The following is a 16599-nucleotide window of genomic DNA, read 5'->3' on the forward strand; positions in this document are numbered from 1 at the left end:
TGGAAGAGATAAGTACTAGCCAGGAGGCATTTGAACCCCAGGAAGTAGAAATACAAGATGGTGCTTATACACCAGACCCTTTAGAATACCCCCCTCGATGAGGTCTGAATGACTGAGGAACCGGGGGGGGGGTATTACCCATACAACCAGAACCAATACAACAACAACAAGAGGGTTTGGGGGTGGGGTTCGAAAACGAACTACACATGGAACAGGAACAGATAGATGAAGTGATACCTTATAAGATTATTTGTAACAGAAACTGTGACTTTAAAATATACATTTACAGTAATGCAGATATAAGTGAGCAACTAGCAGATGTGTTTAAAAAAGGCTTGTCCTTTGTGCCTAACAAAAATGCCACTTTAGATGAATTCCTTATTGATTTAAAGCTTTACTCTAGGAAGCTTAATTTGGATTTTTATTTTAAAGGCACAGTAGTGACAACAGAAGGAAGGAATATATGTAAGAAAACAAGTGTATTCAACCCCCGATTACACCCCACTGTTCAAATATTTGAAAAAAATGTGTGAGAATGATATTAGGAACATGCTGAATGTTAAGAGAAATGGTAGAGAGGAGATATATAACATCACAAAGGAAGAAATGAATATGTTAAAAGACATTTGTGGTAATGCTGTCATCAGGGCAATGAAGCCTGACAAGGGAGGGGGCCTAGTCATCATGAACCAAAATAGCTATGTAAATAAAATGCTAACCATACTATACACTGATACCTATGATGAGATAAGCATTAATGAGAAAAACATCTCCTATAGGAAAGTTGACTTGACTTTGGAAGAGCTGGTATTGAACCATGAGATTACACCTGAGGAACATTCATATATGGTGGTAAAGCATCCAAAAATACCCACACTTTTTGGAGTCCCAAGATCCATAAGGACTGTCAGGACCCCCTCTTAGACCTATAGTGGATGCAAGACCTTCAAAAATATATCCTATAGCTAGATTTATCGATAGTCAGCTAAAAATGTACTCAAAGACTGCCCATGGATTTTAAAAGATTCCTGGAACTGCTTAGGTAAAATAACCAATGACAAATACTGTGATGATTTAATCTTCGCCACCATTGATATAAGAGATTTATTTTCAGCTATTCTACACGACATGGGCATTGAGTGGTTTTATAGCTTCCTGTGCCAACATTCTAATATTAACCATGGCTGCATTCTCACTATTAGGACGTTGATGGAGTTGGTCTTAGATACAAACATTATTATTTTTGAAGACCAACTTTTTCGACAGTGCAGGGTGATAGCAATGGAGGTAGCATGTGCCCCCATATTCGTCAATATTGTCTTGGCATTTTGGGAGAAGGAAATTGTGTTTAAAAGTGTATTTACTGATCATTAGACATTTTATGGTCGTTTTGTGGGCGTCATTGTATTCTGGAAAGGAAGTGAGGGGAAATTGCATAACTTCCTGGAATTTATAGAGCAGAGCACCGCATTTGTGGAATTCACAAGTACTGTTACATGGGATATCACCCATTACTTGGACATCACACAACAAAAAATAGGAACATCAAACAATTTACACCCAATATTTTCAGAAAACCTACATATTCCAACACCCTCCTGCACTTCGATAGTTGCCATCAACTGTCACAGAAAAAAATCCCTAGTAAAAGGGCAAGGGGTTAGAATAGCAAGAATAGTTTCAGAACATGATGAATTTGTACATCAGTTAAATATATTAAAAATATGATAATAAAGAGAGGATACTCAGAACCATTTGTGGACGGGATTTTGAAGGAAGTCACAACAAAGAGTGAGAATGGACATTTTATTCCTTTGTTAGGGAAAGAGCAGAGTAGTGAAGAAGTAGTTGTACATAATGAAGGGAAGCTTTTCAACAAATAAGGTATATTTAGATTCAACAACCAGTTCTACAATATTAAAAGGATTTTAACACACAATTGGCACATATTCAGTGCAAACCGAAAACACCCTGATTTGGTAGGAACATTCCCTAAAATTGTCTATAAAAAAGATACCAGTATAAAAAATATGATGGAAACCTATAGAAAGACGAATGCAAGGACGGGGGACATGGTAAAATGTGGCTTTTGCATGCAATGCAAATATATCCTGGAAGGCAAGGAGATATATATACCCAATTATGGGGGATATATAATATGAAACAAGTTCACTTGCAGTAGTAAGGGAGTTATATATCTAGCTAAGTGCTCCCTGTGTCCATGTTTTTATATAGAAAAAAACATCAATACACTGAGAACTAGAATCTACCAACATTATTATGACATTGGTAGGAATGAAACAAAACATGCCCTAGCTGCACATATTGGCTTGCATCCAGGACACAGTTTTAGGTTCACTGTCATTGAGCAAGTCACTTTGGGTCAGAGGGGAGACCCCTTAACAAATATCGAGAACTGAAGGAGCTCAGATGGCAAATAAGAACTAATGCCTCTGAGGCTCCAGGACTTAACAGTGCAATTTCTATTAGTTCTATTTTAAAACTTAAAGCAGAAGTTTATATGTAAGTGTTTTATAGGATCATGTCATGTAGCATTTTTAAGTAGGTATTTGTATTTATGTGTGAGTTCACTTTTTGTATAGAGGAAGTGATGTCATTTTATGTGATTAAGACAATGTATAAAAGGTGAGGTTTTTGTTACAATGGTATTCTGATGAAGTTTCTATTGTGAGACGAAAGTGCTCAATCAATAAATTGGTTGTGGATCTTACTGGCTTCTATCTGGCTTTTTATATCAGTTTGTGGTTGGTGTGTGCTTTTCAACCAATCAGGGCACAAAACACTACTGGTCTTGGCAGATCCCTAAAACATTCAACCAGCACCGGTAGTGGAAGACATCTGTAACACCATCCTCTCAGACATGGCAGTTATTAGGACCTCAGAATCATTTCGCTAATGCCAATAGCTGAAGGGAATCTGCAATGTGCATGCCCCAGACCTTGGCCTCCCAGATAGTCTGCTGATATTCAGAGTGGCCAAATCGTGCCCAACATGAGAGAAACTGTGCTGTCTGAGCACATGCACTGTTATTTTTCTCCCCAACAATCTCAATGGGTCTGCAATACCCTGATCCACTGCCATTACATATCAGTAGTGAGGGAAAGCTGCACCTGGACCTGTCAGGTATACACCACTGCTTTTAGCGCTTCTGTGGATCCCTAGTGATATCTGCATTGCTTACTGTACTTATTTCCTTGTTTCACTTGAAAGAAAGTTACTGTTTGTCGTTTCTGCATTTAAGTTACCTGTAACACATTGCATTTAAGTTACCTGGCACTTGCTAACTAAAGCAATTATATAAGTCAACACTAAAAAATTAAAAGCACTACACCCTCACAAACTCCCCTTCAGTACCTTGTTCCCCATTGGCCCTTTTCTTTCAATTATAAAGGAGTTCCCAATACTATTCTAGCATGTCCAAAGGTCAGTTGTCAATCTCCTCTCCGGTCCAGCTGGTGAATCTGGGAATCTTGAGGCAATGTTACAACTGCCTCATGTACACAGACAACCCTCTCCTCCTTCCAACAAACTCCAACACATGTGAGAGATGCAACCATATAGCCAAACTGGAGGCTAAGCTCTCTCAACTCAGTACTGGCGTAACCAGTCAGGAGGAGAAGGAAACCACACTCACTACAATTCCAGTCTCACATAGACCTACCATGACAGCAAACCAAACACATAAACACACAAAAACATACTCGGAGGCTCTAAATAAAAATCTGTTTAAGCAGCAGAGACCTCCAAAGCAGACCGCTACCCCAAAACAAAACACGTGCAACACATAGCTCACAAAGTCAGTGTGCCGAACAGTCACAGCCCTTAAGGCTAAACAACACACCTGATACACTTGTAATAGGTGACTCTATCGTCAGGCACACTGACATCACGCTCACCAGGCTGAACAAGGAGACAGTCATGGTGAGCTGCCTGTCGGGCACTAGGATCCGCCACATAACACAAGCACTCAGGTCACTCCAAGGCAAGTACAAATATGACTCAGTCATTGTCCATGCTGGTGTGAATGACCTGAGATGTACCTCCCTGGACTACATGAAAAGAGACATAGAGGAGCTCTCTGAGCATGAAGCTCAGGATGGTATGACCCTGACCTTGAGTAGCATCTTACCCTCACCAAGAATGATGCCACAATATGAAGACAAGATGATCAATTTCAACAACTGGCTTAAGTATTGGTGTCATTCAAAGAGGATCCAATGCCTGTCAGCCTGGGATGACATGCTTGACAAGCCACGATGCTTCGCTAGAGGTGGCTTGCACCTGCCACCCCAGGGCTTTCGGATATTGGCAAAGGCTCTTGCTACTCCCATAGTGCCTTTTTTAGGCAAGGCTCAAAAGACAAACCCACCTCCATAGGTATCACAAGGGATAAGAAACTAAGAGTAATGCTACTCAATGCCAGAGGTCTAAACCTCAAGATGCATGCACTCGAAAGTCTCCTTAGCATGGAGAACATCGATATCTGTGCAGTAACAGAAACCTGGTTAAAGGCTCCTGAGAGCACCCCACCACTACCAGGTTATACCTCATACCATGCTTTTTGGCCCCAAAACTTGGACTGAACCACAAAAGGAGGGGGAGTATCAATATTCGTCAAAGATACCCACACCTCCAGGTTGGTGGCACAGCACGAAGCATCAGAGACTATCCATGTGCAACTAACAGTGGGTAAAACTGCCTTCCAGTTTATAGCCTGCTACAGACCACCCTCCCAAACCCAGGTACCCCACTCGGCCTTCCTGAGAACACTGGAAAATATGAAGGTCTCTCCAAACACCATTAGATTGGGCAACTTCAACTACCCAAACATAGACTGGGAGCATTACTCTAGCTCCAGCACCCTAGCCCAAAGGTTCCTAGAATTTATAAACTCAAATGCTATGGAACAACTTGTTACCACTCCCACAAGAGGGGAAAACATACTGGACCTGATCATCACCAACATGGGGACTCTATGCTCCAGACCAGAAGTGTATCCCTCACTGGTAAGATCAGACCATAAACTAATCTCACTGGATATTCACATCCCGATCCCACCCCCTGCCCAGAAAACCACAGTGAAAAGCTTCTCTAAAGCAAATTTCACACTCCTCAAAACCGAGGTGGAATCTTTCAAAAACCCCGGGCCTGTGGAAAATATGGCCCAGACCGCAGAATCCTTTATAAACGCATTCTATGAACACCTTCAGGAATGTATGGATCATGCAATCCCAAATAAAACCAAGACCCAATCCTCCAAAGGCAGACGTCCTGTCTGGTGGACCCCAGCCATAAACAAACTATACAATAGAAGGAGGAAGCTACTACATGATAGAGCAAAATCCCAAAAAGGGAAGGCATCTCTGATCAGTATTAGCAAAAAACTATGGGCACTCATAAAATCGTCTAAGGCCAGCTTCGAGAGAAAATTGCACAGGACACTAAGGATAATCACAAGGCTTTCTTTAGTTATGTTAGGAACCTGGGTGGGAATTCCCAGATATGCTCAGAATTAGTCCAAAATGACAAAAAATACACCGAACACACAGACATTGCCAACATCCTAGCTGACAGGTTCAGCGCAAACTTCTCCCCACCAAAAGGGCAAATATCTATCCCAGCAGAGTGCTGCCCCCCTGACATCTCAGATGCTCAGGTAAGAGCCACCCTCTCCAAAGCAAAAAACACAGCATCAATGGGACCAGACGGTGCCCCAGGCTGCGTCCTACATGAACTCCAAGAAGAGCTAAACCCAAACATAAAACTACTGTTCAATCTCAGCCTTACTACAGGATATGTACCCAAAGAGTGGCGTACAGCAACAGTGGTCCCTCCCCACAAAGGTGGTGCCTCGACGGATCCTGGAAACTATCGCCCCATAAGCCTGACTAGCTTGTTCTGCAAAGCTATGGAAAGGATCATCATGGACCTCATAAATAAAGATACTGGGGATCTGCAGACACTGGATCCTACCCAGTTCGGCTTTGTTAAGGGCAAATCCTGCCTCTTAGACCTGGTCGATTTCTTTGAAACAGTCACCAAGGCCATTGACGAGGGGAAGGTGGTCCACACAGCCTACCTGGACCTCGCAAAAGCCTTCGATACAATACCCCACTCGGGCATTATAGATAAGCTCACCAGCTTAAATATAAACCCCTATGTCACTAGATGGGTTGCAAACTGGCTCAAGGACAGAACCCACATGGTTAGAATTGCTGGAGCCATGTCAGACTCCAAACCAGTTACAAGTGGCGTCCAACAAGGCTCAGCCCTCGGACCTCCTTTGTTCTGTATATATTTCTCGGAGGTACAGGCCAACATGGAAGGACTGTGGCTGACCAAGTTCGCAGATGACTGCAAACTGGGTGCCATAATCGACTCTCCAGCCGACACAAGCATCCTCCAAAAGGGCCTCATAGAAACAGACAACTGGTGCCAGAGCCATGGCTCAAGCTAAATGCCAAAAAGTGTATAGTCATCTCCTTTGGCAAAAACAAAGTGCCCACAAATTACCACATAGGTGGTAATCCATTAAGTACAGAAGAAGTAATTAGGGACCTGGGGACCCAAGTTGATAGCAATCTCTCATTTGACAGCCACGTGGCCAAAGTGGTTAGAAAAACATTTTATATAGCCCACCTAATCATGAAGGGATTCACATCTAGATCAGGGGAGGTCATCGCCTCTTTACTCATCCCTCATCAGGCCCATAATTGAGTACAATGCCCCTTTTGGGATGTACCTTACCAGACACCTGCAGCAACTGGAAAGACCCCAAATGTACCTCACCAAGAGGATCAAAAGGCTCAAACAGATGCCATATGTTTCCCAGTTAAAGAAACTCCAGCTCTACTCAGTGGCATACCGCCTGCTCAGAGGCGATCTGCGCCTGACATATAAAGCCATGTCCAACCCAGAATTAATGGACATGCTGCATCTCAGAAAATCCAAATCCCATCAAGCTACGTGCTCGAGAGACTTGAACCTCAGCACTGAAATAAATAGGGCATGCTGGAGGGACAGATTCATAAGCCAGAGGCTCCCTTCACTCTGGAATAAAATCCCTGTCCAGGTTAGGCAGAGTCCCTCATTGACTCTCTTCAGGAGGAATCTTGATGAGTGGATGGGAGATCGTAGGTTTACCCCGGGTATCACTTCTGTGTCACTGTTAGACAGAGGCACAGTATACTAACCTTGAAAAAGGGCATAGCAAAATTAATTTAAAATGGGTGGCGAAAGCCAAACACACTCTGGCTAGGCTTATAAATGCCCTAGGGCAGATAGCCTAGTATGAACCTATGAACCTATGAACCTATTATTTTGTTTTTACCACTATGTGCCACACAAGAAGTCTCAATAGTCAATGTAAATTAACATCCCAGTCCAACATGGGGCAGGCGGCTAATGACAAAGGAATCCAGTTCTAATTCTCAGAGAAGGCAATCATCATCTCAGTCCATCAGAGAGACTCATATTGTTCTTGTTCAGGGTGAGGGGGCAGACAGGCATTGGGAACAGCTAAACAACAAAACCAGCCATCCCAAATGACTAACATATTTCAGTTCTTCACATGAAATCTGTTGGTTTCCAGAAGTGTACACCTAGTGGCATACCTTGTGCTGTAGCCTGATACCAAGAATGGAAAGTAATCTGTTAGGTGCTCAATTCTCCTCCGCCTAGTTTCTCTCTTCACAACTACTTTCTGCAGCTCATGTCTGTTTCTAAACCTATTTCTTCAGAAGTAGAAACAGAAATGTGCTCTGGTTGTACACTACAGGGTAAAGTTTTATTAAAGTCTGGAATATAACTTCTTTTGAAAAAAAAATCAGATTTCAGTATGAACTATTAGGTAACTAGGTTTATATAACATATGTGTCTATGTGTCTGTGTATACATATAGCCAAGTTATACTTTAAACATCGCAGAAGCATAATTAAAATCAATTTTAATTCATTAGAGCAGTAAAAATAATTAATATCATTATTTTTTACAGTACAGGGGATCATATCGCCTGAAGGTGTATGAGAGACCTGAATTTGGAGGCCAGATGATGGAATTCACCGATGACTGCCCATCTGTTCATGAGTGATTCCATTATCAGGACATCCACTCCTGCAATGTGTCTGAAGGTTACTGGCTTTTCTATGAGCATCCCAGCTACAGAGGAAGACAGTACTTCTTAAGGCCTGGCGAGTACAGAAGGTACACCGACTGGGGTGCCATGACTTCCCGAATTGGCTCCTTCAGATGCATCAGAGATTGTTATTAAAATACCAAAAATGTAATTACTTTAGTGCACTTAAATAATAAAGCTTTAATTTAAGAATCCAGTATTTTTCTTTGTGTACTGATATATCTAATTTCTAGGGAAAATATTTGCTAATGTTCAGTTTAACTTACTGAGTTCTTAATGGGTGCGATTAGCATAAAACCCACTGCACATTTCCTAGGAATCCATAAATGATGTATGACTTCAGAATGTAATTTCTAGCTTCCTCCTGCAGCTTTAGGAACAGAGTTTAGTAATTTCTAGTGAGAGCTGTGACCCCTATCTCCAGATGAAATAATTTGCTGCTGGAATTTATTTCAACCCCCTAGAGACCAACGGACAGAGAGACAGGCACATACACACAAACAAGTATACACCCACTGCAACTTCTTGCTTATTTTTATTTATTTAACTTTTTGTAGACTGGGTTAGTCTAATAGGCTAGTGGCTATTTTCAGGGGAAACATGAGGTAGAATTTCTACTACTATGAGAAATTTAGCCTGGACTTCTGGGCACTTCTTATACTCTTCTCAATAGGTGCTGTGACATCTTTTACATCCATTTGAACTACTTCAGCCTCAAGCAGGTAGGACCTTGGTTTGATGTGTCAAAGCATGACACATTCAAGATTGCAGCACCCCTTTAAAGTTTCACTGCAATGCAAACATTCAAATTCCCTGAAGTGGGAATAGAAATCGCAACCTTCCTGTCTTCCAGCTACAAAGACAAGTGTACTGCCTGTTGTGCCTCTGAGTCACTATCTTGACTGTGTGCAACTCAGATATCTATGATCAAGTGAATCTGAATACATAACTAATAGCCACAATAATGCACTGCAGCTCACAGTCAACCCATTGCAATCACCTGCATGTGTGCCATGTGTATACACACACACACACACACACACACACACACACACACACACACACACACACACACACACACACACACACACACTCTGATGTGCCTACAAGTTACCAGAACCTGTATTGCTGTGTTCATCTCATATGTCTGGTTATGATCAAATTAATTAATAAATAAGTAGTGACCACAGTAATGTATGTCAGATCACTGCTATCAGAAACATAAAGTGCAACCCTTTGCAACCCTCTACCTCCTATACACACACACACACACACACACACACACACACACACACACACACACACACACACACACACACACACACACACACACACACACACACACACACACACACACACACACACACACACACACACTTCACAATCAATTATACCCAACTATGACACCTCCGCTATTTGACTGCAATCAAATGAATGAGAGATATACATACATATTAGCCAATATGGTGAAAACTGTGCTATGATTTTTGAGGAAAATTTTGAATATTTGCATTACTTCCTCTTGCAATCATGATGTTCTGTTTTTGACAGGAAATTTCTGAACATATGCTCTAAACTGAAGGTAAAAGAAAAAAGATTAAATGCCAGCCTGGGAGCTAATATGCTACACATCTCATGGGTTCCAATACCTCAACATACACAATTACTGGGAGACCCTAATTGGGTCTGTTCAACAAAGACCATAACCTGACAAGACACCAGATTTACTTTACTCTGAATTCCCAGGTGTGCTATAGAAGGGAATAAATTTGTCACAGTGCACATAACTTTATGGAGGTTCTTTACGAACAAGAACAACAGTCTAGAGTGTCTTAATGGACTTACAAAATGGCTTCAATAGTTAAACTAGCCTGTCTGACAGTATAACTTAGTGAGTTGTCATCTGACGTCAAACAAAATATTTCCTTGTGAAATTGGTTTACTTCTCTGAAATCTACCTGCATAAACTTTATTACTCTATGCAAGATACTTGACAGCCAAGCAAGTTTTCCTTGTTTACCACTAGAAAGAAACACTTGTCATATTACCGAAGAAGAACAGAAAAATGTATAAATCAGGAGGTTGGCATAATGGTTAAAATATCTGCCTTAAAGATACAAGCTGCAGGGTTTGATTCACTCATGGGTTTATTGTCTAGGCTTAATATGGCCCAGCACAGCAGTTAACCTAGCACTAATCTATGAACCTAGGAACCTATGAACATATGTATGTATATACACACATGTGCAACTAAGAGATTGCTTAAAACAGATGAGATGGGTTTAATATATATATATATATATATATATTCCACAGTGAATTACACAGAGAAGAAAGGTAATTGCTACAGAGATAAGAAAATTGAAATGTATAAATAACAGAAATACCAAGAATGAAAACGTTTAGGTATAAATTTGAATATAAGAGACACAATGCAGTAGGCAGGGAAGTATGAGGGCAGCTCAGTACTGATAGGCAACCTAGTGGTGAAGAATAGGAGATACACTAGAGGATGGGCAATTAACAGAAAACTGAACATTAATGAATCTGAAGTCTAACAGACATATGCCCTTTTGGTGTTGTTTCTACAGTTTCTTGATATAAGAAAAAGAATATCTGTGCATTTAAAATGTGGATTACTACAAAACATCCATAAGGACTCCTTTGTCTGTACAATGCATTAAAAACACAATATTTAAAATAATGCAGGATATTTAAAATGACTTTTTTGTCAAGATAATTGTGTGATCTGCATTCAGTCAGCACCATTTTGTTGAAATATTCAGAAGTAATCAACAAAGTTCCCAACGTTAAAACTAGTGTAGTTTCTTTGAATATAACACAAGATGTTAAACAAGAGCAAAAGCAAAGGCACAAATAAATCTTTCCAACTTCCAAGTATTCCAAACTATTTATTACAAATGATAAGCGCTTTCGCTAACAAGTAGCTTCATCAGATCATACATGATCTGATGAAGCTACTTGTTAGCGAAAGCGCTTATCATTTATAATAAATAGTTTGGAATACTTGGAAGTTGGAAAGCTTTATTTGTGCCTTTGCTTTTGCTCTTGTTTAACATCTTGTGTTATATTCAACGATTTAGCGTCTCTTAAACAAGAGCATCAACCAGCGTGAGCAGTGGTCGTAAGCTATCTTTGATTATTTTCTAGTGTAGTTTCTTGTTTTGCATATGCTCAAAAAAGGGTAACCATAACCCCAGAATCACTCTATCCTCTACATTATACATGATATAAAGGCTGATATTATACAAGGAAATCTGCATAACTGATTATAATACACTTACTCTGCAAGATGATCTCTGTTTATAGTTTAACAGCCTGCAATCACAACCTTTTTGTAAGAATTGCTGAGAGGAATGTATTTCAGCTTGCTGCCCTCACATTTAAAGAGTGCAGCTCATTGTCCACATACACACTACACACACACACACACACACACACACACACACACACACACACACACACACACACACACACACACACACACACACACACACACGCACACACACACACACTTACACACACACAAAGAAATGCTTACCATCCTATATATTGGCTGACAGTACCATAAACAGTGCTATTGAAAACAATAAAAACACTTAATTAGAAATAAAACACCTGCTCCTACATTCATATAACTGCATTCGCTTCTTTTGATTCATTTTTCGAGCAGCCTAAACAGATTTCTGTTAAATGCCATTACTAACCACTCATAATGGCAGGAAGACCTGTAATAAGGTATATGGAATTATTTTACTATTTTACATTTCAAGTAGGTTTAACACTGGGCTATTTTGGAAAGCAAATCAACCAAGTAACTTGATTTTGTTTTGTTTTGATTTTCCCTGAAATGGGCATGGCAACTATTTTTAAATAAAAAAAATAAAATATGATTTCCTGGCAGTTTTATTTTTATTGGTGGGGTCTGCATCTTCTCAGAATTTTTGAACCATATATGTCAATTAGTGTAATAACCTTCTGAACTATTACAACACACTACGTATCATTAAACACCTTAGCCAGCAGATTTAAATTCCTTATCCACTTGTCTATACAGTTTGACCTAACTGGCCTGACCTCTTTTTAGCATTTAGAAGTATGGAGTTAAGACTGCAAAACTCTTAATTAAAGGAAAGACTTTAAACTCCCCTTTTATTCTGTCACGGTAACTGCCTATTAACAGGCTAATAACCAAGCATGTATTTATCCATTTTAGTTAACTTCACCTGGTGAGGATTGCAGTGATATTAATCTGAGCAAGTCAAATCAGACTTCCTTATCTCTTATAACAGCTTCTGGCTCGTCCTACGGGATCCCATTGTCTTTCGAAAAGCATGACATATACTCCTATTATGTCTAAAGGTCCCCGCAGGGCTTCCTGTCAATTGGCTGTGCATAACACATCTCCTTTGGGAGTTGCATAGGGACAGCCTCATGAGGAGCTCATATCACCTCAACTGACTCTTCTGAACATGGAGAAGCAGTGGGTGTCCTTCAGGATTTTCATAGAATGCTGAGTTTCTCATTGTATGCTGGAGAGTGCCCCAGCTACCCATTGAAGAAACCTTATTACTACCTCTTATAGGTACAGTTTCATCCTTTAGGCCATTACTGAAAGTTTAAGACCATGGGTGAGAATGGGGACAGGAATCACACAGCTTTGGGAAATTGTTTTGGGTACTTTTCTGTTATCGGGGCAACACTTTCAACGTGAGCGTTCAGCTGAAATCCAGAACCTTGACATGTCTATCAACCACATGTGTGTAAAAAGTATTTGTCTTAAAAATTTTTCTAACCAAAAAATGAAGTTATCTGGATAAACTGTCCACATGCCTGGTTAACAGATGTGTCTTGCTACTGGATTTCAGCTGAGCGACGGCATTGAAAGTGCAGCGAGAAATGCTAAGAAAAGTAAATAAATGCAGCAAATGTGGAAACCGTGGGCTTTCTTCATTTTTTATTTCTGTAGCATATCCAATCGTTATAATTGCCCTACCAGAAAGGAAAAATGAATGATCTCCCTGTATAGTGTCTTCTTAGTGTTAATGTCCTGTGTGCGGTACCCAAGTCATGAGGCGATTGACTATCACAGGCAACACCTCCGTGCAAAGCTCCTGTCAGTTTCTTCCCCCACATTCATCTCGCCGGGCTGTCCTGAAAATTACATTAAGCATGACACGGAAAAAGAGGAAAATAAGGGACACTTCGCCCCCCCAAAAAAGAAAATTTTTCACTGTAAAGTTGAGCCATTCACACTTTAAGAGAATGCTTTGAAGTGTTCCCTTTTACGTGACATTGTGTTTTTATCGGTAATTTGCTCCTGCGGTTGCTGAGCCCCGAATGCTGTGTATTGTCATGTCTGTAAGGAGTTACTACAAACATCATGTAAATTGGATAAAAGTTAAAGAGGAAAGATGTGACTTCTACATTTTTGAGACATGTTAACATAAACACCTAAAAGATGAACAGCTGAAAGATATGTAAATAGAGTAGTATCGGAGTTAAGCAACCGCTTTGAAGGTGTTGCCCCGATAACGGAAAAGTACCTTGTTTTATTGTTGTATAGTAAAATATCAAGGCATAAGGTAAGATCATATAGTTTCACAATGTCCACTAAAACAGATATAGATAGCGCTATCAGATTTCAGTGACCCCTGCAATAGCTATACAAAGACAAAGGGCTGATCCACTGTCCCACGTGTCAGAAGGAATCCACATTGTACCACCTCAATCAGGAGTTCAGTAATTGATTGAAGTTTTCTTTCCAGGACCTTGGTGAAAACTTTATAGGGAGGACGAGGAGCAGAATCTCTCTGTCTGCTGAGCACACCCTCCTGTTCCCTTTTCTGAAAATGAAAACCACTTTCCAAATTAGCCAGTCTAGAGACAGTGTTGTTGTCTTTCAAACAACTTTGAAAATCTGTGATAGTTGTAACAGCTTAACAATGCCCAGTGCATTCAGCACTTTTTGGCTGGATCTCATCCATTTCCTCAGCCTTGTCACAGTGGAACTATTTAAATTCTGTGAACACAGCCGTAGAAATGGAGCTAATCCTTCTAGCTGCTTCTGGCACTGATTTCTCCGAGGACAGCATGCCTAGTAGATACAGGAGTTCATCTAGGTGTTACTTCCACCTCCAGACAATGTTAAACAGTCATCAACGAAAAAAGAAAACAACAGGAAAACAGAAAATTCACTGCATCATTTGATGCCCTGGAATTAGCTCTGTCTCTTTTCAGGTAAAAAGTAGTCTTAAGTGCCACTGTGCACCCTGTACTAAACATTGGTTAGAAGTAGGCGAATTCAAAAATATTGGATGGTAAAATGCATGCATGTTTACTATATTAATAGGCCAATACAGATTTAATATGTATGTATGTTTACTATGTTAAAAGGCCAAGACTGATTTAATATGTATTAGTGTTTACTATATTAGTAGGCCAAGACATATTTAACATTTATGCATATTTACTAAGTTAGTAGGAGGAGACATATTTTAAACTAGCTTGATACAAATTAGTAGGGTGGTGGAATGCCTGGGTGAACTCAATAAGTGATGATTTGATTTCCAATTAACGTTTTATGATCAGGAACAGGGAATATGTCTGCAGGCTGTTAAACCAGAAATGAATGAGGCTAGGATATGTGGAGCTCAGGGCCGAGAAGTAATGCTAAGTCTTGACTAGAAAGATCACTAGTGGGGCCAGAACATGCTTATGGCATCCACTAGCTAATTCCATACAGGAGTAAGTATGGAATGACATGCCTGTTTGTCATGTTCATAACTAACATAAATAAAGAATGCTCAAAAGGAGCAGTAGTCGTTGGGTCAGAAATCATTACTATTTGCTGACAGTTGTTGAAGGAGAAGAATAAGACGTTAAGTTTCTCATTTATATGACTGGCTGACAGAATATCAAAATTAATTATGTCAATGAGCTGAAAGGCATTATAAATTTATTTATTTTACATTTGTTGACCGGGATACTCTGTCTGAGCTAAAATAGCCAGAGGCCTGGGGAGAAAAGCTCTGCATACATATACATGGAGTTTAAACATTATCAACTAAAAACAATTTAAACATAATAATATACAAAAGCATAAGCATTTAAAATAACTATGAGACAACAACAAAAAGTGAATAAAGCAACTATATCCAACAAAAGGAAGGAAGGAAGCAGTATAAACAGAATCATTTCAGTTTTGTCAGATGAACAAGAAATAAACGATATTTAGTATTTTAGTATTTTACTGTTGCAAGCCGCGGTAGTACAGCGGTAGCGTTGCTGCCTTACAGCAAGAGGTTCTCTTGTTCGATTCTTGGCTGGAGTGCCTTCTGTCTGGAGTCTGCATGTCCCCCCCCCCCTCAGTCAAGTGGCCTCCGAAAGACATGTGTGAATGGGCGTGCCTTCGCTGAAGGTTGGGCATTGGGCTGGCAACTTGGCACCATAAAAATCTGCTGCCAATCATTAGCGGACCGGAGTTCCGTTGTCTTGACCCCTAACCAGGAAAAGCCGAAAAGACAAACAATGACTGTAGCTGCACATCACGTTTATGGGAGGGAGGAGAGAGATGAGAGTATTAATAGTAGTGTGTGGAGGTTGAGTAGTAGTATAAAGAGGTTTCCTACATAGAGAAGACATGAGGTCCAAGAGAAGACGTAAAGCTAGACAGAGCTAATGGGTGACAAAGGAGAGGAGGTCAATGAAGTAAATAACATAGGGGACAGGTAAAGGACTGTATTAGGGGTGATAGGGAAGTTTATGGGGGTACAGTGACAGGACCAGTGAATTTTTAAGTATTCCTTGGTAGCTGCTTTGAATTTTTTGGGGTGATTGATGGACCTGATTTCTAATGGCAGCTGGTTCCAAGAGATGGTGGGATAGTAGCTTAGGAGGTCGCTTCCCAGTTTGGTCTTAGGTTTATAGATTTGTAGAAGGTTTTGGTCTGAGCTACGAAGTGATCTAGTGGTAGAGTAATAAATAAACTGGGGCAATAGGAAGGCTGGTATAGAATGGAGTAAATAATTTGAAGCTGAGAGAGAAGGAGCTGGTGAGGTAATTCTAGCCAGTTTAAGTGTTTTAATGAGAGTGGTGGGATTTACATGTTTGGTGTGATGCAAATCTTGCTACTTTGTTGTAGGTTGATTCTAGTTTAGTAAGGAGAGAAGAGTTGAGATTTGTGAGGATTTGGGAGCTATACAATAGACTGGGTAGGAGGTAAGCATGAGAGAGGGTTATTTTTGCTATGTTTGTTAGAAACTTTTTATTTTTTTAAAGGAGGCCAAGTTTTAGATGTGTCTTACGGATACAGTTATTAACATGTAAGTTGAACTTAAGTTGATCGTCTATAATGACATCTAAGAGTTGACTGCTAGATTCAACGTTGATAGGAATGTCCTTAAGAGACAGAGCAGTGACAT

The 16599-nt window shown here is 40.2% G+C and overlaps 1 protein-coding gene across 1 annotated transcript in view; it reads left to right on the forward strand.

Moving 5' to 3' along the window:
- Positions 1-8110, forward strand: part of LOC122792726 (gamma-crystallin M2-like) — a 12442-nt gene extending 4332 nt beyond the window's left edge. The window contains exon 3 of the mRNA XM_044060307.1: positions 8015-8110. Within this exon, the coding sequence (XP_043916242.1) occupies positions 8015-8110 (96 nt within the window). The remainder of the gene's footprint in view (positions 1-8014) is intronic.
- Positions 8111-16599: the final 8489 nt, after the last annotated feature.

The sequence above is a fragment of the Protopterus annectens genome, chromosome 2.part0, assembly GCF_019279795.1.
Source record: "Protopterus annectens isolate FY-2018-M chromosome 2.part0, PAN1.0, whole genome shotgun sequence".
Classification (NCBI taxonomy): Eukaryota; Metazoa; Chordata; order Ceratodontiformes; family Protopteridae; genus Protopterus; species Protopterus annectens.